Genomic DNA, 23,284 nt, shown 5'->3' with positions numbered 1-23,284 from the left:
CTTTAACACAAAACACACAACAATTTTCGATTACACAATTGATTTATTTATCCATGTCAGTACAAAACAAAGTCATTCACTAATAAATGTCATATAAGGATGAACATGTAGAATGCTCCCTGAGGCCAACTGAGGTGCCTTTGGTTAACAAAGAACAAAGAAAAAAACATTAAAAAAACATCACTAAACTATTTAAAATACTAATACCTGTGATGCTAGACTAAACTAAATCATAATATGTATAATGTTACAATGTTCAAATTATTTTCTTTTGAGGATAACAATTTTAGTAAGAAAACAGTGCAACTTATGCAGTTTGTCCTAAAATGCCAAATTCATGAAATGATTGAAATCACAAGGGAAATACAGATGTATCTTTTAATAATGTAGCTTATTGTTAATTACAGTGATACAGTGAAACATCAAACAAAGATTTAATTGTGTTATGAAAATGGAATATTTACAAAAGAAAAATGAAAAGCGGTTGTTCACATAGACTTTATGTTATAGTTGACTCATTTTGATCTTAGAACCCAATGCTTCAGGAGCAAACATGTCGGATTTCTGAATTGTGAAGTTACATGTTGCAATACAGTCCGAAATGTCATACTTAAACATAGAGTCTATGATCATTACTCAATACCAGCCCAAAGTACAATGTGGTCCAGACAGTCTAACACCAGATAAAGCAATTGTGAAACATCAGTGTATGTACAAGTCGACTATTCCAGTGGTACCTGTCACTTCTCCATTAGTTATAACTAATGGAATATTTTTAGTGTTTTTAACACATTTTGCTTAGTCTAAATAATCTGACTTTTTATAATTTATTATCAATATTTTTCTTTACAAGCCAAAATCATATTCCACTGCCAGTGAGTATTTTGAATAATAAAATATATCAAGGAACTGGTAATATAATTAAGCAATTTTAAGCAATTTCATCTAGTTTGTTAAAACTTTAAAATCCTGATTCTAACGAATAATTTACAGAAATGTCTACTACACAAAACTGAAAATTTGACTTTAAATAGTTCACTTATTTCCAGTCTAAATATCTGAGGTTGACTGAACATAAACGTTTTAAGTATTCTTTTAAGTCAACATAAAATAAAAGATTGAAGGTCATTACTTAAGAGAATTAGTTAAAGTCAACATTTTCAGTTATAAAGGATACTGTTAAAACTATTTTTGTTAGTCTAATGCATTTATTGATAGCAAATCAATTCTAGATTTTCTAACTACACTGCAAAAATCTATATCTAAATAAGTTCAAATTACTTAAATTAAGAACATTTTACTTTATTTGAGTAGATTCAACTTGACAAGTCAAATTAACAAGTGCAAAGAGTTGTTGTTCTCATAAGTTTAGCAAGATGTATGTTATGTATGTTGATTTTAAGTACAAAACATTTTACTTGTCAAGAGAAATTTACTCTAGATTTTAGTTTTAAGAGTGTAGCTTAACTTTTTTTTTTTTTTTTTTTTTTTTTTTTTTTTTGCGGGGTACAATCTTCTAAACTTTTTTTACACATAATTTTTGGGGGCAGACGGAGATGAGTTGCTGTAGTACTTAGCCGTACCACCGGAGCTGCTACTCGGTCTGCTAAAACAACACAACAGCCCCCCTGCGATCAACAGCAAGACCCCCGCTCCCCAACCGATGAAAATACAAGGCCCTAACTCCATCTTCGCTGATGCGGTGATCATGGGGTTGTTGAACTCCCTCACTACCGTATGTGCGGACCAGCTTGCGGGGATGATCACGAGCAGGCCGGCGATTATCATACCGATCCCGGCTACGAGGCTGATTTTGGGTTTGGCGTCTTCGTTCTCGATGCAGGTGGTGAAGTCGGCGCCGCAGAAGAGGATGAGGAGGGAGAGGGTGCTGACCATGGCGCTGATAATGGTCATGGCACGGGCGGCCTGGAGGTCGGAGGGCAAAACCAGGAGGGAGTCGTAGCTTTTGCACTGCTGCTGACCCGTGCTCTGCATCACACACTCCATCCATAGGCCTTTGTACGTGGTCTGTGGGGAAGAAACAATAGATTTTTTAAAATTGTCATGCTATATAGTAAGTAGGGATGTCACAATAACCGAAATATCGTGATATCGTATTGTCAAAAGTCTCAATAATATCATGGACCATCACAATATATTGAATTAAGTCTTTCTGCTTAAAGGAATAGTTATAGTGTAGCTAAAACAATAGAAAGAACTACATAGACCATAACCCTTTGCTCCGTTTCACTTGTACATGAAGAAATAACTGTTATTAAGCACTTTTAAATCTCAATTCTTTAGATTATGACAGAACTAAAAGCTTGTCAAGGCATTTTAAAATAAAAAAGTAGCATATTTACAGTCTTGTTAGCTTCCACAAAATATAGGAATAAATATCATACTGTGAGATGTATATTGTGAAAGTATCGTATTGAGAGATTTGGGTATCGTTACATTCCTAATGGTAAATAATCACATAAAGAGACTGAACATGTATTAGCACTTTTCTAAGACTGCATATAACAAAGGTGACTTAGTTAGAATACGTTTTCAGACACCATACATTAAGTAATATATTTTACACTGTAACAGTACTCTACCTTACTTTTACTTACACTTCTCACTGTGTTTAGAAGTGATAAATGTTGTATTGCTTGCCCTGATGAAGACTGCATAAACTCATTGGTATGTCCTTCAAGTTCAAGTTCAAAGACTTTTACTGAAAGTCTTTTGTTTTGTTATCTACATTTCTCCTCATTTTTGCTCCACTAATGCTTTACCCCTGTGGCACTCCCTTTTTTCTGAATGACTTTATATTTACAAAATGAAATGGTTTGAACCTTAGATCTTCTTACACAACTAAGGTTACATTAACTTTGAATCAGATGTTACATACAGACAGTTAAAATTATTCTTAGAAGTGTAGTAGATTCCACAAATACAATACAAGTGTCACAAGTCATTACTAAGACTTCTACTTTGTACTTGTGTAATATTATTTTGAAGTTCGTGAGAATGGAGCATGGTAACAAGGAGAAACAAGGAGAGGATCTGCAACTAATTACTATATCCAATGAGTTTAGTTATCCCACATAACACTGCAATTATCCTTATCATCTCAGTGTAATTTTGTGTAAATAATACTTATTTTGTACCTGCGCTGTGACGATGTTGGAGCCCACAAAAGAAGACATGTTCCAGCGTGGGATGGCACAGCACACGATGACCCCGATGAGCCCCAGGACCCCCAGAGCCACACACACGATCTGAACTCCAACTGAACCCATCCTGAAAGAAGAGGGGACACAAGAGTTACAACATGGTCCAAATCTTCATTAGTACACATCACACCCATACTTGTCTCTATGGAGATGTTATTGCTTTGCCTGGAATCTTCCCTGGTATGATATTAAACATATACATTTTGCTTTTATTAATTATGGGTATTCTTTTGCTCAAAAATACAACAATTCCTTCTTTGAATAGGCTTGCCTCTCCACAGATCTGAATGGCAATGTAGCATAGTGCTATAACCTGCTTGTCTCCAGGTTTGGTACTGTTCTAGTCCTTGTTTAGTCCTGGTCTAGTCTAGAAAGTATTCCTGGTTAGTCCCACTTTTGAGTAGTCAGGCTGGCGCCACCTAATGCCTCAACTCAATTTCATTTCTCTGGCGACTAGGTCAGGAATCAGAATACACTAGACTGTTTGCAAGAACCCCCAAAGTGCAAGTTCAGGCACCAGCCAATCAGCAGAGCCATACATTCTGTGTTGACAATGATTCCCGAGATCAAGGATTTAAAGCTGGAACAAAGAGAATGTTTGGTGAATTTGATCAACGGAAAGACATTATTGCCCTTCTTCCTATGGGATTTGGGAAAAGCTTAATATACCAGTTAGCTCTATTAGCTGCAAATTACATATGTCACAACCAAATAGCAGAGATTGGTTAATTGAAAAAAGTACCCGCCTACCATTGAGCGAACTAATTTTAACGCTGTGAGGTCAGACGGTTTACATGAAGTCAAACTGGCTGATAAATCAGGCAAAATTTTAAGGAGATTTATGTGCAAATCGCTTTCTCATCACCACGGAGATGTTACTAACTTGCTAGGAATTTTGCACAGTACAGCATTAAACTCATCTCCGTCTTACGTTTCAGCTCTGTGGAGAGGCTAACCTGCTCCCTGTAAGAATGCATGTTTTCAAGCTATTTTTTTTTTTTTTATATGAAAACAAAACCTGTAACTGACTAAATACACTTTTGACGCCATACTGTGGAACATTCCAGCCAAAACAAACTTCGCTATGGAAACAAGTTAGTGGCAAGCTACACCTTTAATATATGAATCAAAATCGTGATTCGCTCTAAGAGATGTTTGTAGTGGGCATCAAGAATTTTAGAAAAAGCTTGTAAAGAAAGTGAAATCAGACTTATTGTACATGAATGAAGAAACAACAAAGGAATAAACCCAGGGCCTGGGACTGTGAAAAGACTACGCCCCAAAGGTATTAAGTTTTACAATACAAGATCTCAGTGTCTACATTCAACTCATTCTTAGATAATAGGCAGATCATTCCTTTTACAGTAATAGTGTTGTTAATATAAAACAACTACAAACTTTAACTATCTTTAGTGATCATCAGATTTTAAAGTGCTTTTTCCATATCTCCAAGCTTTGTTTCCAGGTAGCTGTTCTCATGGTTGAATGCATATCTTTTGGGTACATCACACCTCCAGAACAAGCCCGTACAAGATCTTTAGCTCCCGGGTACGCATTATACATGGCTGTGTTGGGACAGGCCCAAACCGAGACACTGGTAACACCCATTCAAAGTATACACCCTCCTGTTTCCACCTGCGTGTCTCCATGGAGATTACCGATGGCAGATGTTTTTATTGCCAAGAAAAATACATTAAAAACATACTTCTATAGACAGACAAGTTTTACATTCCAGGCAAAGCGCAATAACTGTCCATGGTGATGAGAAACTGACCTTCCTACATCTAGCGTTTATTCATTACGGGTGTTTCTATAAATCGAAAATACCATAATTCCGACTCTCCACAGATCTGCTTGTCTCCCTCATGATATGCTGCGGAACGTTCTAAACAAAGCTACAACATCTCCATGGAGACAAGCAGGTGGCGGACCCTCCACTAGAAATGTTATGTCTTGACAGGACAGGCCCGGACAGGATGCTGGTGACGCCCCATACACCTTCTTGTATCTCAGGTTTCAAGGCCCTTCCAAAGAAATGTGATCACAGATGTTGTTTTTGAAAATGGATCAATGGGTTTCTGCTAATTAACATACAGTATCAATGCCTAATTTTGCATTTTATTCTCCATTTTTTCTCTTATCCAGAATACTCTGAAATATCGAATAAAAGTAAAAGTAGTGATGGTTGTAGTCGTAAGTTAAGAATTGATTACTGTTCCATTGGCTTTGTCTGTCTTTTATACCCGAAAATTAGTGGCCCTTAGTTTAAAATCAAAAATAATATTGAGCCATACATTTCAAACTTGACACAAGATGATTTCCAGGTATTTTTGGTGAGTGAGTTTGGGCAGGTTCATGCCAAGTACCACCCACAAATCATGTTGATCTCCTCTTAACAACAAGTAGTAATTTATCTAAAGTCTATGAGGGTGTACTATATTGTTATTAAAACTGAAATAACAGCATCCAATAAAAAACAAAAAAAAACTGGCATAAGCAGTATTTGGTTTTCTTATTCACTTGAATGCCAAATGAGAACGAAGCAACAATAACTTTTTTGTTTGTTTGTTTGTTATAGGCCTATATTTCTCCATCAGACAGTTATTCCAATAATGCTTCACTAACATTGTATATCCAGTAACTGTAACTTTTGAATTATATGGAAATTGTTTTTAAGCATTTATTATTTCTAATCAAATGACTGTTTCACTTTTATGGAAAATTCTAAATTAATCACCTGCATTTCAAATTACAAAATTGATATAAATGAAATGCAATGTTCACGAACCGCAAAGTAAAATTCCGTTTCAGAATAAGTCAAAATGTTTTCAGAAAATCAAGTCCTTCACCCTTGAGTTACAATTCTATGTTTTGTCTTTGATATAGAATAACAGACCGATGCATTCCCATCTGTTCAAATAGAGAAGATGCTTACCTTATTTTTCTGATGCTTTCTTCCTTCAAAACTCAGGTATTCTTGCTGCTTGTTGCTTCTTGTGCGATGCTCTTCTAAAATGAGGCGTATTGGAGGTAAAGGGGGTATTTCAATTGGTATGTGGGTGAGGGTTCGGGGCGGGACCATCTCTCTACGCAGACCAGACTGGACTTGCCCAATTCCTCAGTTCCTTTTCAGTTTTGCAGTTTAAGGTCTACAATACTTTTGATCTGAAACTTCTGAAACTCTGCCATGTTACACAGTTTTATTATTGTACAGATTTATAACAACCAAATTATAAAGCATGAATAAACACTGGATTCATAATTAATTCTTACATTATAGTTTGTTTAGAATGATTTTAAGAGTGAACTCTGAACAAAGTCAACTTCTAAGTGTTGCATAAAACAGGAATGTAAAACCCTCAAACCAACCAAGCTACTGTCACATGTCACCTCTTTTTTTCTTTATGCTGAATTCATGTTTTATTCATATTGATTGTATTATTTATATATTGTACAAGATTATTTAATTGGTGAGTATCTATTTATGGAAAGTTAAAGTTAAATTCCTTCTGAACTTAATGAAGATCATACTTTTTCAATGGCAGAAGAGACTTAATTAATAATGAACAACTGGTTTATTAAGAATGATTTAGGCTTAGTGAGTAGCCAATTTAAAGGGCCCATATTATGCTATTTTCTCTATGTTCTAATGTTACATCACAAACTTATCTGGAGTTGTGTTTTGTTTTATTCACACACGTTCAACAAATTCTGCATATTTAGGCTGAGGCTCTTCTTCAGACTCTTCTCTGTTCAACCTCGTGATGTCATGTGGCAATACAGGACGATCTCCACTGTGTTTTTAAACTCCATTCACCTTCACAATGCATTTGGATCATTTCAGCCCTGGAATTTCCAATTTCTGCAGAACCAAAGATAAAAGGTAACTGTACATGACTTCACAAGGTGGAATAGAGCATTTTGAGCTTTGGAGATGTAGTGTGAATATAATGGTAGCACCTGACTATATTATAACTTGACCATATTTCCTACCAATAATCTAACTATATTTCTGCTGGTCATAGTGGGAACAAACAATATAAAAGATCCTACATTACACAAAATTGACTCTTGTGAGCTTTAGTCATATTTGAATGTTATCTCATCAAAAACATAGCCGGAGTTGTGTTTTGTTTCTTTCACACATGTTTTGAGTAATCCTTTAGTCTATCATTTGTAAGTCTGTCTACATCTCCGAAGCTCAGAACGCTCTCTTCCACCTCATGAAGCTGTAGTTTTCAAGTTAACAGCTCTTTTTACCTTTTGTTTACTAGAGACTTAAATTCCAGGGCGGTAATCATCCAAATGATTCTAGTGAATATGTGTGGAATTAAAAAACCACGGATTCCCTTCCTGTATCACCACATGACATCACAAGGTAGAACAGAGAGAAGAAATCAGATTAAATCTGCAGGGTTTGTGTGCTAAACATGTGTGAATGAAACAAAACACAACTTCAGCTCTGTTTGTGATGACAAAACAACATTACATAGATACAACATAGATCAGAAAAAAAATACTTAATCACCAAACATTGTCCATAAATTGTGCAATATTTTGGTTTTGGTTCTGACGTGCTTATGACTCACCAGATTCTGAACTTCATATTTGAGGGACGGCCCCGTGTTTCCTTGATGTCTGCCCCCTCCCTGCTGCATACTTGGGATGTGTCTGAGTCGAAACTACACAAGACAATGGTGGTCTAATTTTGGGAAGTGAGACATGAGTGGTGAAATCTTTATGAAGTAAATTATTGTGAAACTCCATGAAGCTCGTGGTCTATTTTTGCCCAAACATGTGAACTGACACAGAATTACATCAAACTGAGATAAATTTAGATTTGGCAATGATAGAATTAAATTATGTGGTGATTACGTCCTTAAACTAAGAAAGAAAGGGCATTAAAGTTGCACAATGTAACTTTTTGGTTGGGTGTCCTTCACATGCTTGTTTCTATGACATTAAACAGCTCTTCCTTACATTTATTCAATTACAGGTGGTTTTATAGCTCAAAAATAACTAGAAAAACGAGCGTTCCAGAGCGTTCCAAAGCGTTCCAGAGCATTTCAGAGTGTTCCAGCACTTAGGGCCGGTCACAGAATAGGTCCTGTCCCCCCTGGTTTTAAGTCTTGTTTATGGAACCTGTGAGTATGAGAATTATAGGAAGTCACAAGTTCCTATTTTAACACACGTTGTTATGGCAAGACTGAATGTTTACTGTTATAAATTGGGTTACATCATAGAAAACAAATGAGGAGTCTAGACAGAAAGTAGGCCGTACCCAGCTCATTAGTCCTCATTGTCAGAAATCAGGGTCAGCTGTATTTTATGTGATGTTATTGAAAATGTTATGTGAAAAAATGTTAAACTAATGTAGAAAATGCAGTCAAAGTGGTCTGCTCTTTTTGCTTCTCTCAAGTCTGTCCTCTTATGTGTGTGTCTGTATGTGTGTGTGTGTCTGTGTGTGTGTGCGCAAAGTAAACATCTGGCTGGGGGATAATACCAGTCTTCAGGATGTCGAGTTTTCTTAGTTACAACAGGGTTTAAACTTGAAATATGTTGAAACTTAAACATGTAGCTTCTGTTTATGAAATATATGTGACAAATCCTTAAATCTTTATCTTCTTGCTTTGGGGTATTCTTTTGTCATATTAAGACTAAGTCGTGTTTGGAGTGAATCATAGACTTACCTGCAGTTTCCCAGGTGAGTGGACTGTGAGTGTACAGCAGGGCATTAGTGGAAGAAACGACACATTTATACATTACTATAAGACTCCAAAAATAGACTAAAATAAAAGCTTTTTTTCATGATGTATTTATTGTAAAAACATGGATCTTTACTGCTTGTATCTCCACAAGTCAGACTCTTATTTAGCCTGGAGAAGGGCCTTCTCTTGCTTTTTCCAATGGAGATGTTCTTCCATTGGCAATAATATTCCACGGTATGACATAAAATGTATTTCTCTCCATGGAGAATATTCCAAAGTATGGTTTTAATTGGAATTAGTGGAATTATTTTTAAAAAGAAAATTGCATAAACATTGACTTAACCCTGTGTTATTAGTGTGTTGAATAGTTCATCATACAGCATATACTCTTTATTTTGATTTTTGAGTGCCTATTTCTTTTCTCATGCAGATCTGTAATTCTGTAAATCTGTAATCAAAATTCTGGAATTTCCCCATTGTTGGACAAATAAAGGTTTATTTTACTGTCTGCTATAGTACTTTCTCCAGCTAAACTCTGATAAGACTGAAGTCATAGTGTTGGGTCCACAGAAACAAAGAGACAGTGTCAGCAGTCACCTCCAGTCTCTCTCTCTAAAACCTTCAAATCAGGCAAGAAATCTAGGGGTAATAATGGACTCAGACTTGAACTTTAACAGCCACACCAAATCAATAACATCTGCCTGCAGCCTTTTACCATCTAAAAAACATAGCAAAAATCAAAGGTTTACTGTCTAAAGTAGACTTGGAGAAACTTATCCATGCATTTGTCTCCAGTAGATTAGACTACTGTAATGGTCTGCTCACTGGTCTCTCCAAACGAGCTGTGAGACGCTGCAGAACATCCAGAACGCTGCAGCTCGGGTCCTTAATCGAACTAGGACATACGAGCACATAAGTCCTGTGCTCAGGTCTCTGCACTGGCTTCCTGTGGCTCAGAGAATAGACTTTAAAGCAGCTCTGCTTGTGTACAAGTCTCTCCATGGCCGAACACCAAAGTACATTTGTGACATGTTAGTGCCATATGAACCATCTCGCACTCTGAGGACCTCAGGGACCGGCCTCCTGCTGGTACCCAGAGTCAGGACTAAACAAGGGGAGTCAGCGTTTCAGGCTCATGCTGCTAAAACCTGGAACATTCTTCCTGAACATGTGAGACAGGCCTCTTCTGTGATGCTGTTTAAATCCAGTCTCAAAACATTTCTGTTTGACTGTGCATATGACTGAAAGGTTTTCATTCTGCCCTCTTCTCTCCAATTTATGTCTCTCTTTTTTTATTTTATGTTTTGATTTGTTTTTATTATGATTTTAATGTATTTCTTATTCTGTAAAGCACTTTGAATTACTTTGTGTACGAATTGTGATATACAAATAAACTTGCTTTGCCTTGCCTTGCCTACTTGTTTATATGTATTTTTAGGGCTACTTGGAAAACTCATGAAAAAAATATAAATGTTTAATAATAAATAGAGAATGTATTATGTAGTGCATGTACACCGTTACATGTTAATGACATGCATACTCATCTGTAAACGCGAGGGGGCGTCCTGTGAGCGTCCTCTGTGGGTTTGAATCTTCATTGATGCCATTGGTTGTGAACGGCTGGGGGCGATGGCCTACGTACATGACGGACGAGAATATGGACCAATCAAGTTTCTAAATTTCTATTCAGGCTCTACAGCGGACCAATCAGCGCTCTGAAAACTGTGACGCATGCAAATTGACCCGCCTCCACTGTGACCGTAGTCTCTCCATCAGATTTTTTTTTAAGTTCCTGGGGGAAGGTACAGTGAGCCCGGACGAGGCGAGGGAATCGGGGTCAAAACTGTACCAAAAGGATAAATATTCATGTTATAGCATTCCCTAGAAGATCGACACAAAAACAAGGTTAGGAGATGCGTATTTTTATGTTTTTTTTACCTTTAAAATAGCCGATTAGTCGCTGATGCTAACGAATGCTAACCTACATCACCGGGCTAGCGCTACACGGGTTAGCTTGTAAGCGTATTGATTGATTGGATCGGGGCTAGCATTTCTCCATGAACTAGGGCGGTACTGAAAGCGATGCAGTATTTTTTACACAGTCCAAAGGGTAACTACAAAAGCGATCACCTTGTCTTTTACGCTTTGCTTCTCATTTTAGCTCCAACACGGAAGGTCTTGACTGCCAGAGAACGTCAAAAATACACATAAAATGGCGGAGCCGGACAAATTAAACATCGACTCTATAATTCAGCGCCTCTTGGAAGGTAAGATTTCTATTTTTGCATGCACTTTATTATTTAAATTTCACAGTTTGCAGCTTGTTGGAGTTTTCATGTGCATTTAGTATTATATTGTGAGCCGGTTGCGTTGGTGTAACCTACTTGCAGCTCAGGGCTGGATTGGACATTGTAATTGGCAAAGGGTAGTAACGTTATGTCATTTGATTACACATAAGCCAGTGCATTTAATTTGCATTTATGTAATGATGTAAGCAGCTAATCATGTGTTCTCATAAATTTTACAATAGTTTTTGGTTTGATTATGAATTTGATGTGAACTTGCTTGCACGTTAGAATCATTTGTCTGATTATTGTTTGCAAAGTCTCTTATTCTAGACTACACCCAGAGGCAGTGTGAAAAGATGATTCATTTTAATTATTTAATTGTACAGTTACAATGACAACAGTACATGCTGCTCTTTAGCCATTCTGTTTGTTTGCTAGCATTATGTTGTGTTGCCCAGGTATTTGACAAAGCCTATTACAGACTAATTATGTTTAGGAACAAGCGGTACATTCATCTGTGTTTATTTATTTGTTCTGCAATGTTCAAAACACCTTGGAATTTATGTGTGCAGTAGAATTGTGGGGGACTGAACTCTCTATAAGATTATGCAAAAGAGCATAACATATTACATTGTTTTGTATTTGTGCTCTTTATATTTGCTCTAAGTGAAAATTGTGATGCAAAGCTTTTAAAGCTTTCTTAAATCATTTATTTAACCAAAGAAGGTGCAGTGTCAGCATTGCGCTCAGTAGAATGAATGTAAACAAGAAAATAGGGACAGAGACTGACTTTTTAGACCTTAAATATAATGCATGAGTACTAGATAAAACAAGATAAGAGAAGGTTTTAAATCCATCCTGTTTTTTGCCTCCAAACTATGAATCAGACACATGTGTTAATAAAAATGATTTTAGCAAACTTTCTAAATGTCCACAAAATCACAATTGGCAAACGGAAAATGTTTTGAATATTTTTCAGTACTTGTAACAACCACGAAACACACTGTAGAACAATTTTTTATTATTTGACCTCAACTGTACGCCACTGACAGTAGAGGAGTTGTGAGGTCGTGTAACTGATTAAATTAGTTTGATGGGGAGAAGTGCTGCTTTGGGATTTGGGTGTTTTGGGATCAATGCCTTTGGAGGCCAGTGTGACGGACGTGGTTTTGAGACAGAGATGAGATTACACTGCTCCGCTGCAGCCTCCTCCCCCAGACCCAAACAACACCACTCTGATCCACACGTACTCTGTCTGATGTGAGAATGTGACGATTCAGGCCATTTCATTAGCACTAGATAAGACTGGGGCATGCATTAGGAGATTTTGTACTAATTTTCCTCATGAAATTGAATTATTTTTAAAAAGAAATTTACTAAACTTTTACTTAACCTTATAGATTTTAGACCCCTGCAAATATGTTCTGAAATGCATGTGCATAATCTATTAGTTTACTTTAATACTTATGTGTGTGTGTGTGTGTGGGCGTGTGCGTCTGCGTCTGTGTGCGTCTGCGTGTGTTAGGACTGGGCAAAAAATAGATTAAATCAGTTAAATGAATTTAAAGTCCAAATCGATTAGTTTGGAAGAAAGTCAATTTTACTTTTCCCCACATTCTTGCATTGGAAGTTACACTGAAAATAGAAGAAATGCCTCTCACTGCGGTCACAGGAGCAGAGTTTGGCACAGGACCTTGCAGCTGTGATGCTTTGAAATCAGTGACTTCAAATTACATGTTGGGGCTGCAGGTTTAATGAAATAGTTTGCTTTATCTCATTCATAAAAGATTTCCCCAGTGGCAAATGGATTAAATCTTATCTCTGAATACAATTTTTTCAGTTTTTACCTTTTTCTGGAGTTTGCAGAACATTTTTATTTCAAATTTGTGAAATGGGAAAAAATTCACAATTTTATTTTCATGCAAAATCCCTGAGCCCTTGTGTATGTGTGTGTGTTTTTTAAGAATAAAAAAGGTTGTTTTTACCTTTGACATCAGTGAGCAGTTGGTCCAATTGCAGTTTAATTGATTTTAGTTGTTCAACCCTTCTAAACTACTATCAGAAATGGACATACTATATTATTGATTGGGATAACTGAATTTCAAATGCACATTGAGTTGTATTTCCAACCATAAATACCCAGCAAAAACTGTGCACACTAGTTGGTAAATCTGTCCTTCACCCTTCTGTCAACTCTTACTTATCAAACTCACCCTCCAGTCTAGATTACTTACAGTATGTTCACCAGAGCATAAGAGTAAGATGAGAAGTGCAAAATTAGTCCTTTTTTATAGAGCTTTTTTCTTCCTGTGTGTAAACCTATGGGTCAATTAACACACTGGAGTAGTGACATGTGTGTATTGACTCAGTCATGTCATGTGTACTGGATTGCGAGGATAGTATTTGATATTATATTGAGTATTGTTTATTGTATTGTATAATGAGCAGTAAACCCACAGGGAAGCAGTGTGACCTGGTCTGGACTTTAACATGGCTCTGAGCTGTTTACCTTTGCCCACTGTACAGGACATCATGTTTTATTTGTATCACCCATAAATCAACACGGGCTACAGACTTCACAGCAGGTTCCCATGGGCGCTCAAGGTTGTAAAGAACTGAAAAAAATGCTATGATTTTTTTTGGAGCCAATAGAATCAAAGCTGCAGATTTTAAAGGTTTCTGAATCTAGGTCACTTACTGCAGTGTCAACATTACTCGACTTGGTGTAGGCTTCCACATAAGGATGCTATTAAACCCCACTATATTCAAACTCTTTTATCTGCTTTGTCGGTCACTTAGACTTTTTAAATATTTAGGCCTGTTTTTGTATGAATATATCTTTATAATTGTGTGGTAATAGACTGGCGATGTGGCAAATGTTTATGCCAGATATCCTTCTTTTTTGTAACTAGCCTGTACTGTGATTTGGACTGGCAATGTGGATTTATCTCTTTTTTTTTTCTTTTTTAGCTTTCCCAAACGTTTAAAACCGCATAAGAGAGGCTAATCACCAGTGACCTAAGTAATGACCTTAACGCGACATTTAACCAAAGAAAATATAAAAAATACAACAGTAATACTACTTCATAATAGGGATATCCAAATCCCTCGATACGATGTTTTCGCGATATGAATCTCATGGTACGATATTTTGTGGAGGCTAATATACAAAAGCATACAAAATTGTGATTATGCCACTTGTCCATTGTAATACAAATAATTAATAACATTTAAAAGTGCTTTAAAACAGTTATTTCATCATGGAGATTGAACTGAAACAGAAACACATCATGGTATATATAGTTCTCTCTGTTTTTAGCTGTTTTTGCATGATAATGAATTTAAGCAAAGAAACTTGTTATTCGATACATTGTGAAGACCCATGGTATTATGCAGATTTCAATTATTCAACAGTCTCTAGAAGTTATATTTTTTTTAATTAACCCTTTGTTGTGCTGTTGACTAATGACAATAACATGATTACATTTAACTACTGAAAATATTGAAAATACAACAATAAACAAATAATGCTTTTTTTTTCAAGTTTGTGGGGGAAAAATCTGCACATGGCCAATAGTTTGCAAATATCTAAGGTTATGAATAAATACAAAATTAGTCATAATTTTTCTTGTAGTATTACTCATGCATTTGGCAAGCACAGTCTGTTAATCAAATGACCCAATGGCCATGAGCAGTGTTTGCAAACACTGATAGGGTTTGTAACTCATTTACACTTCATAACCCCATTTTCAGTCGTGACCCACCAACTGACATGCAAACATAACACACTGTACCACTGTTATTGTACCACTGATTAGGGCTGCACAATTCTGGGGTTAGAAGGGGTTAGAAGAGATTAGATGTGGGCAGGGGTGGATGAAGTACTCAGATTTGTTGTGCATTGTGTAACTTTTCTGGTGGAGGGTCCATCAAATGCTCCATGGAGATGTTATTGCTTTGCCTGGGAAGTTTCACAGTATGATATTAAACCTTTAGCTCAAAGTTGGGATGTTAACTCAAATTAAAACCCTTTCAGCAGGTCTCAAACTATAAACAAAAGTACTTTTTACTTTTCTCATAAAATGTAGTAGAGTTTAAAGTACAGATATCTGCTGTCAAATGTAGTGAAGTAAAAGTAAAGTATCCTTTGTAACATGTACTTAAGTTCAGATACCTAAAAATTGTATTTTAAGTATTGTACTTTTGTACATCATCACCTTCCACCACTGGATATGGCATATATGTTTAATAAGTAGAATTCAGTTCTGAGTGTGCACGGTAAAGGACTCCAGAAGCTTTCACATTTGAGAGAAGACTGAAATATGAACTTGTAAACTAATACAAAAATCTTTTGCATTTCAACACATTTGTAGAGGTCTAAACTAGAGGCACAACAACAAATTTCTACAAAAAAGGCAAGACTAGGGATATAACGATATCCAAATCTCTCTGTACGATATTTATTCTGATATTTTGTGGAGGCTAAAAATACTGTGAACATGCTACCTTTTTCTTTTAAACTGCTTTGACAAGCTTTTGGTTCTGTGATAATCCAAAGAATTAAGATTTAATAGTGGTTAAAACAGTTATTACTTCATGTACTAGTAATCGACACTGAAACGAAGCAAGAATCAAATGAAGCAAGTTCTCTCTGTTTTTAGCTATATTGTTGCACTATAACTATAAATTTAAGTAGAGAGACTTGTAACTGGATATATTGTGATGGCCCACTGTATTATTGTGAGAGTTTTGACGATACAGTATCACAATATTTTGGTTATTGTTACATCCCTAATATCTACATACTGAAATAATTGTATCCTTTGCAATTGATTGTGGTGGCAACTACTGCTGCATGATCAATCACGACTGAATCGAAGTCAATTTGAATGGACGCAATTAGCAAATTGCAAAGGCTGCTGCTTTTTTTTTTTTTTTTTTTTTTTTAGCTACCATCATTTCCTCTTGTCCTCATATCTTGTCGTATTCTGTATGCTAAACCCTGCAGTTTAGATCTGTACAAACATGTTCTGAAATGTGATTTTTGTATTAGTTTTTCAGTTAATGTTTCATAATTTTTTTTGTCAATTCTTGTGCATATCACATTTTTTTGTGATAATTTTGACTGAATTTGGTTGGATGATACCTGTTGTAAATATAATTTATAGTTATATATATACACCAATTAAGAAGCAATTTGTGAAGAAAAACAAAAAAATATGTTGAAAATTACAGGAAGTAGAGTCCTAAACACACTGGTGATATCACACTGGGCAGACTTCTATCCATTTCAGTGCAAGGAAGACATTTTTCTGATGCTTTAAATCTGATTTCAACAAAACAAAGGTGTTTCCTTTATCAAACAATATTATCTGTGTACATTAGAAGAGTTTTGGCCGACTGTACGACATGGTTGCGAGGTAACAGTTATGGAATTCCCTAGTGTGACGTCACGATTTACAGCCAGGAAGTAAGATTTTAAACCTAAAAAAAATGTCCAAACTGGGAATGAAATTGTAAAACTTTTATTAAAATCTTAAATATAATGATCTTAAGTATGCTTTAGTCAAACGAGTAGTCTAACCTGCCTGGCACTTGAAATTGTGAAATTTGAATCATCGCAATTCTAATCACGATCACAATGCTCGCCAGAAAATTGTAACTAGATTTTTTTCCCGTGTCGTTCAGCTTTAGCGCCAACTCAAATTTTCATTAGTTGTGATTAAACTTGCAGCCCCTCCACCAATACAATACACACTATTTAAAGAAAAAGCCATTTGAATTACGCATTTACTTAGACGGCAAATAAGAGCTTGGGTTCCTTTGGTGTTGCAGTTCCCACATTTGAATCATAATGCCACATAATTACATAACTCCGCTCTTATTCACTGCTCTGTGTGTGTGTGTATGTGTGTGTGTGTGTCTGTGTGCAGGCAGCGGCAAGAAATTGTGTGTAAATTATTAAAGCTGTAAAAAGATGCGGCGCTTCAGTGACGAGGCGAGATTTCTTCTTGTTCAGATTCCGATTTCACTGCAAAAATTAATATTTATTACTTAATATTTTAATAGATTGTTTAGATTATTTGACCTGATACACCCTATTTCTGTCTTTAAAAGTGCACTATGATGCAACTTTTGTGGTGGAGGGTCTGCCACCTTTTGGCGATGTGGAAATGATTTTGCTTTGCCTGGAATGTACAGTGTGAAATTTTCTTTTGCCGTTGTTACAAACAAATTAAAGACACTTAAAAAATTATGGGCCAATTACAGCTTCCTTTGGGTCGCATCTTCTCCCTATTCAAAGTGCATTATTCCTGATGTACAAAAGAAAGGCTGTAAATGTGCTTTGATAAACTTTAAAGGTGTCTGCCTCCTGCTTGTCTCAATGGAGAGGTTATTGCTGCGCCTAGAATGTCTCACAGTACGGCATTAAACATATCTCACATTTATCAGTAATAGATGTTTTTATTGCTCAAAAATACCAGGAATAACATGCATAATATTACTACCTGATGGTGTCAACAGTTTTTCAGATGCAGCATATTTAAAACGCCCTTATTACTCTATTTTCTGATCTGTGTTAAAATGTTTCCTCATCACAATCATACCTGGAGTTGTGTTTTGTTTCATTCACACATGTTTAACACACAAACCATGCATATTTAGGCTGAGTTCTTCTCTCAGATGGAAAACACTCTGTTCCACCTTGTGATGTCATGTGGTAATACAAGTGTTCCCCTCCATACACCTTCACTAGAATCATTTCGATGATTTCAGCCCTGGAATTGCCAATTTATGCTACACAAAAAGTAAAAGGTAGCTGTTAACTTGGGGAAAAAAAACTGCATGACATCACAAGAGACGGAGCATTTTGAGCTTTGGACTTGTAGTCAGACTAATAATAAAGTGTTACTCAGACATGTGTGAATGAAACAAAACACAAGTCCAGGTCTGTTTTTGAGGGGGTAACCACATTATAACATGGCTCACAAATATCAGCTTTGTGTAATATAGACCCTTTAATGCCATACTGGTGAACATTCCAGGCAAAGCAATAGCATCTCCATGGAGACAAGCAAGTAGCTCCACCTTAAACATTACATAACCCCCCTTTAAAATACATCCTTTTTTTTTACATTAGCTTTTGCCATGTGAGCGCAGTACAGTTTGTTTACACTAAACTGTGCTCACATGGCAGATCAGAATATTACAGAGTGTCCATAGGGTAAACATGCAGTGAACAGGTCTGTCTTTGTGTTACCATGACGATTGTGTAACAGCAGATCATGCATAAATCTGCTCAGGCCTCAGCGTTCATTTAAGTCCATAATCAATGAGCTACTGACCTGGCGATGGGTCCATGTCAAACTGGTGAAACCGAAGCTTCTCTGCTCTCTGATCCTTGCAAAATATTGACAAAAATTGACAATAATAAACATTTTTGTGGAATCAATCACATAATTGTCATCAAATTATCAAAAAGCAGGTAATCAATGCTTAAATGTGACAGTAGCTCAGTTTGTAGAGTATTCCATTGATCTGAAGGTTGGTGGTTCGAATCCCGTTTTTGACATAAACATAATGCACCAGTGTCTGTGTAATTTTGACTACAATAATGCAGACATTTCACTGGTCTTATTGTTTTATTTTTGCCAGTCTTTTCAGATTTGTATTTTTATTGCAGAGGATGTACTCTAGATTTTCTGATTTAGCAAATGTTCTAATTATCAGCAATTACAATATTATTAAAAACTGTAAAATTAACCACAAACCTTTGCAAAACTGTATTATCTGTATGGAAATTTACAAAGGAAATTATTCTGTTATTCTAATTATCAGTCATCTCCTTCTACAGCTTTTTTACAATTTTTGTTTTATGCTCAGTTCGTTTGATAAATTTTGCATTCTATTTTTTCAAAATTTAAAACAGATTTTCTGTGTTATCTTAGACTCAGAGTAGAAAGCCGTTGGCAGTATGCCAGAGTCCTTAGGCTGCTTTATTAAATGGACAGGGCTTGTTTGCATTAGAGAAGCACAGAAGAGCACAGAGGAGCAGAGAGACTATATATAGAATCAATGTGTCCACTTCCACGGCCTGTAGTAAATGGGGTTCGCCTTTAGCATTCAGGTTTAGCCACGCAACGCAATAAAACAGCTGGATTTGAATGTGTCTGTACAAGTAATAGCATTGAATATTTCTATTGTGTCGGGATGTAACAACAAAAGTCTCACAATAATATCGTGGACCATTACGATCTATCGAATTATAAGTCTCTTTGCTTAAATTCATTGTTATGGTGCGGCAATAGCTACAAAAGACAAAGGGAACTACATAGACCATGATCTTTTGCTCTGTTTCAGTGCAGACTATGAAGAAATAACTCTTATAAGCACTTGTAAATCTTTGTGTTCAGTCTTGTCAAGGCATTTTAAAAGGAAAAAGTATCATATTATATCAAATATATCATATTCAGAGTTTCGTTCGCCTCCCCAAAATATCGCAATCGTGAAAATATCCTAGTGTTGTGAATAGGCCTGTCACGATATTTACTATGTTAGGTATAATTTGTACGAGAAGAGACATGTTGACATTCAGTACACGAGATTGAAACAAGACAAGATTTTGATAGAATTTTTGATAAATAAATTGTGCTATTCAGTTCATAATTTTTGCTTCAGAATTTTTCCTTTTTTAATGTTACAGTTTTACTGTCATTGTAGCAGTGTTTTTTTTTTGTTATCACAGCTTCTCAAGAGGAGTGACTCAGCAAAGTTAACCTCTGTTTCATCCAAGGCAAATGTAAAAATGTTTGGAAAAATTCCTACAGGTTTATTCTCCTCATGTGTGGCAATTTGGTGTCGCGAGATCTTGTGGCACGAGATCATGTCCCATCCCTAAGATCAGGTTATTGTTAAATATATGAAAGGGAAATGTTTATCAAGGGGACCTTTTTTAGCATTAGTGGGTAACTTGTTATTTTCTTTTATGATTAGTTTTGAGCTGTAGGGGGTTGAATAGATCCCTTCTTTGACTCATTACAGATACAAACTAGCTACTAAAGAGATTCATTCTGCTGTTTATTTATTGCAGTTTGTGTTTTTAAGTTTATTATACATTAGGGATGGTACAAGATCTCGCGCCACAAAATCTCATGAGACAAAATTGTCACCAGATCGTGCACACATGAGAATAATGATCTCATGAGATTTTTTATTTTTTTCCCCTAAGTGTTTAAATTTGGACAAAAAAGTTATATGTTGATGAGTTACATCTCTTATTCAAAGCAGAACTTCTAGAATGGAAAAAAAAGTATGAAATAAAAAATTGTGAGGCCAAATTGGAAACTGAATCATGAACTTTATATATTAGGAATTATGTTAAAATCTCAACTCATGGATCCAGTCTTGTATCTCATCTCGTCTTGTGGAAATTGTGTCTATTCCTGTCCCTCATATATTTAGAATAGTTTTTTAGGGGATAATTGTAGGATATTTGTGGTATTAATTAGTTTAAATATTAAAATGTATATTTTCTATAGGAAAATACCGTGCTTCAAAATGTGTTATAGGGACAGTCTTAGTTGTAACACTTAACTCACTTTGCTTCATATTTTAATCATGTCTACAGGCCTTTTTCTATAAAGAGACTTAATTGCCTTTGTAGTGTTATAATTATATCAATGGAATTGCGATTTAGATGGTGATGATGCTAGCAAATAGCAGTCTATCACAAATGTGGTAGAACGTGTCTGTGTGGAGATTTAATTAAGCTTTACCACAATAATGCAGAAATGTCACATTGTGTAACTTTTCTTGGGGAGAGTCCATCAAATGTTGTTCTTCATGGTTATGTTATTGTTTTGTCTGGAATATTTCACAGTATGACATTAAACCTTTCTATCTTCATGGAGACCAAACCAGACCAAGTTACAGGTCAGATCTGTGGCGAGGCAACTCCACTCAGAGTCTGTTTTTCAAGGTATTTTTGAGCTATAAAACCACCTGTAATTGAATAAATTTAAGGTAGAGAAGGTAGAGCTGTTTAATGTCACACTGTGGAACATTCCCAGCAGAGCAATAACGCATCTTTAAAAACGAGCAGTGATTGACCCTCCACCAGAAAAGTTACACAATTCAACTTTAAAGACTGCAAGTTACTTTTATTTTTATGAGCGCTCCTCTTTTTGCAGTATTTTTAAATGTTTATTTTTATTGCAGACATTATACAGTTACAATATTATCATGTTTGTATTTTTGGCCTCTAGTATTGCAAAATAGGACACTTAAATTAGCCACAAAACTGTTTTATCTGTATGGAAATTTGCAAAGGAAATGTTTTTTTGTTTTTTGCATTAGTTAATCAGTTTCTGTGTTATCTAATGCAAGAATCAGATTTCAGAGCATGTTTGTACAGATCTAAACTCGAGTTAGCAATTTCAGTGTAGAATCATACAGGACATTTTGGTATTTGTGGTGAAAATGATGGTAGTTCAAAAACTGCAGACTCTGCGATTTGCTAATTACACCCATTCAAATTCCAATTTAGATTAGATTAGATTTGATTTCATCTTGCAGTCAGTAAATCAAATCACATAATGCATAACTTTTTTTTTAACATTGAAAAACTGTATGGAGTTTCTTACACAAGCTTTTGGGTTGTTTGTACCAAGATGGAGAATTGGCCTACTGCAGTCTACAAGCAATGTGTGTGAAGTGCCTTGCTCATGGGCACAACAATAATAAATAGGCACTTGCGTTTTTGTGTTTACCGATGTAGATTTTTTTATTGTTTGTTGCTTTATCTGCAAAAAGGGAGACCGGAGTTTAAACATTTTTATACTTATGTTCATATTTGCCATTATAATTCTTAAAGGTAAACTGTGTTTATTTTCTGGTGGAGGGTTCGTCAAATGCTTTTCTCCATGGAGATATTATTGCTTTGTTTGAATGTTTCATAGTATGGCATTAAACCTTTCTATCATTATGGAGACCAAACCAGACCAAGTTACTTGTCAGATCTGCGGAGAGGCGACCGCTCACAGTCAGAATGTCTGTTTTTCAAGGCATTTTTGAGCCATAAAACCACCTGTAATTGAATAAATGTAAGGTAGACCTGTTTAATGTTATATGGTGGAATGTTCCAGGCAGAGCAGTGACTCTTGAACTACACTACAAATGGTCCAAATTCACTGTGATAAGACTGAACCAAACTCAGACCGGGCCGTGATAGTGGCAGTATTTATATCCTCTTATGTAACTCGTCCGACCTTCTTCCAGGCGTCGAAAGTCTGAGAATAGAGGGCTTTTAAATAGTCTGGTCTCAATCCAGGAGACTAGCACAGCGTAGGTGTCGGATCAATGAACCAGCTACGAGATCAGGTAGCTTTGTCACGGTTGAGGCACCAGAGAGGAAGTGCCGAACGATTTGGGGAAGTTACTGATTTGTAATTCTGATGAGTGATGCGATTGTGATCAGATCTGCCATTTAGGTTGGAATGCCAAGATGTAACTCAAAGTGCATGTTTTAAAGAGCCAATATTATGTAATTTTCTGATCTTTGTTGTTTTCTCATCACAAACAGACCTGGAGTTGTGTTTTGTTTCATTCTCACATGTTTAACACACAAACCCTGCAGATTTAGGCATTAGAATTTCTCGCAAACAGTACTCTCAATACAGGAAGTGCCCCACAGTGTTTTTAAACTCCATAAATCTTCACTACAATCATTTGGATGATTTGAGTCCTGGAATTGCTCATCTCTACTGAGCTAAAGGTAAAAAGCAGCAGTTAACTTGAACACTACCGCTTCATGACATCACAAGGTGGAACAGAGCATTTTGAGCTTTGGCAATGTAGACAGACTGATAATAAAGGGTTTCTCAAAAATGTGTGAGCATTACAAAACACAACTCCAGGTACGCTTTTGAGGAAGTAAAAACATTATAACACGAACCCTATGCCCCCGCTGTGTCCTCAGATCAAACCAATTAAAAGCACTTGGAGATTGGGACACTTTAAATTGGATTAGCTGTCAACTCTGAGCACTCTCCAGGACCAGGAGAGC

General features: G+C 36.0%; 2 protein-coding genes across 2 annotated transcripts in view; one reads left to right on the top strand and one right to left on the bottom strand.

Annotated features, from left to right (window-relative positions):
* Positions 1 to 23: 23 nt before the first annotated feature.
* cldni (claudin i) lies at positions 24 to 6,268 on the bottom strand. Its single transcript, XM_020933093.2, has 3 exons — positions 6,160 to 6,268; positions 3,159 to 3,291; positions 24 to 2,028 (listed from the first exon to the last, which is right to left on the bottom strand). The coding sequence occupies exons 2-3, from the start codon at positions 3,288 to 3,290 to the stop codon at positions 1,528 to 1,530; spliced, it is 633 nt and encodes a 210-aa protein (XP_020788752.1). The 5' UTR covers position 3,291; positions 6,160 to 6,268; the 3' UTR covers positions 24 to 1,527.
* Positions 6,269 to 10,701: 4,433 nt separating this feature from the next.
* The window catches only part of ppp1caa (protein phosphatase 1, catalytic subunit, alpha isozyme a), a 36,392-nt gene continuing 23,809 nt past the window's right edge, over positions 10,702 to 23,284 (top strand). The window contains exons 1-2 of the mRNA XM_020933103.2: positions 10,702 to 10,837; positions 11,094 to 11,199. Of these exons, the coding sequence (XP_020788762.2) occupies positions 11,145 to 11,199 (55 nt within the window). The 5' untranslated portion in view covers positions 10,702 to 10,837; positions 11,094 to 11,144. The remainder of the gene's footprint in view (positions 10,838 to 11,093; positions 11,200 to 23,284) is intronic.

The sequence above is a fragment of the Boleophthalmus pectinirostris genome, unplaced genomic scaffold, assembly GCF_026225935.1.
Source record: "Boleophthalmus pectinirostris isolate CB_2022bp ecotype Guang Dong unplaced genomic scaffold, ASM2622593v1 HiC_scaffold_17, whole genome shotgun sequence".
NCBI classification, from domain to species: domain Eukaryota; kingdom Metazoa; phylum Chordata; class Actinopteri; order Gobiiformes; family Gobiidae; genus Boleophthalmus; species Boleophthalmus pectinirostris.
This window is presented reverse-complemented; position numbering and strand designations above follow the sequence as displayed.

Excerpts from the sequence above, each read along its gene's own strand:
- cldni (XM_020933093.2), bottom strand. The coding sequence starts at position 3,290 with ATGGGTTCAGTTGGAGTTCAGATCGTGTGTGTGGCTCTGGGGGTCCTG. Across the intron at positions 2,029-3,158 it reads CCAACATCGTCACAGCGCAG|ACCACGTACAAAGGCCTATG; the intron begins GTACAAAATAAG and ends TCTTCCCCACAG.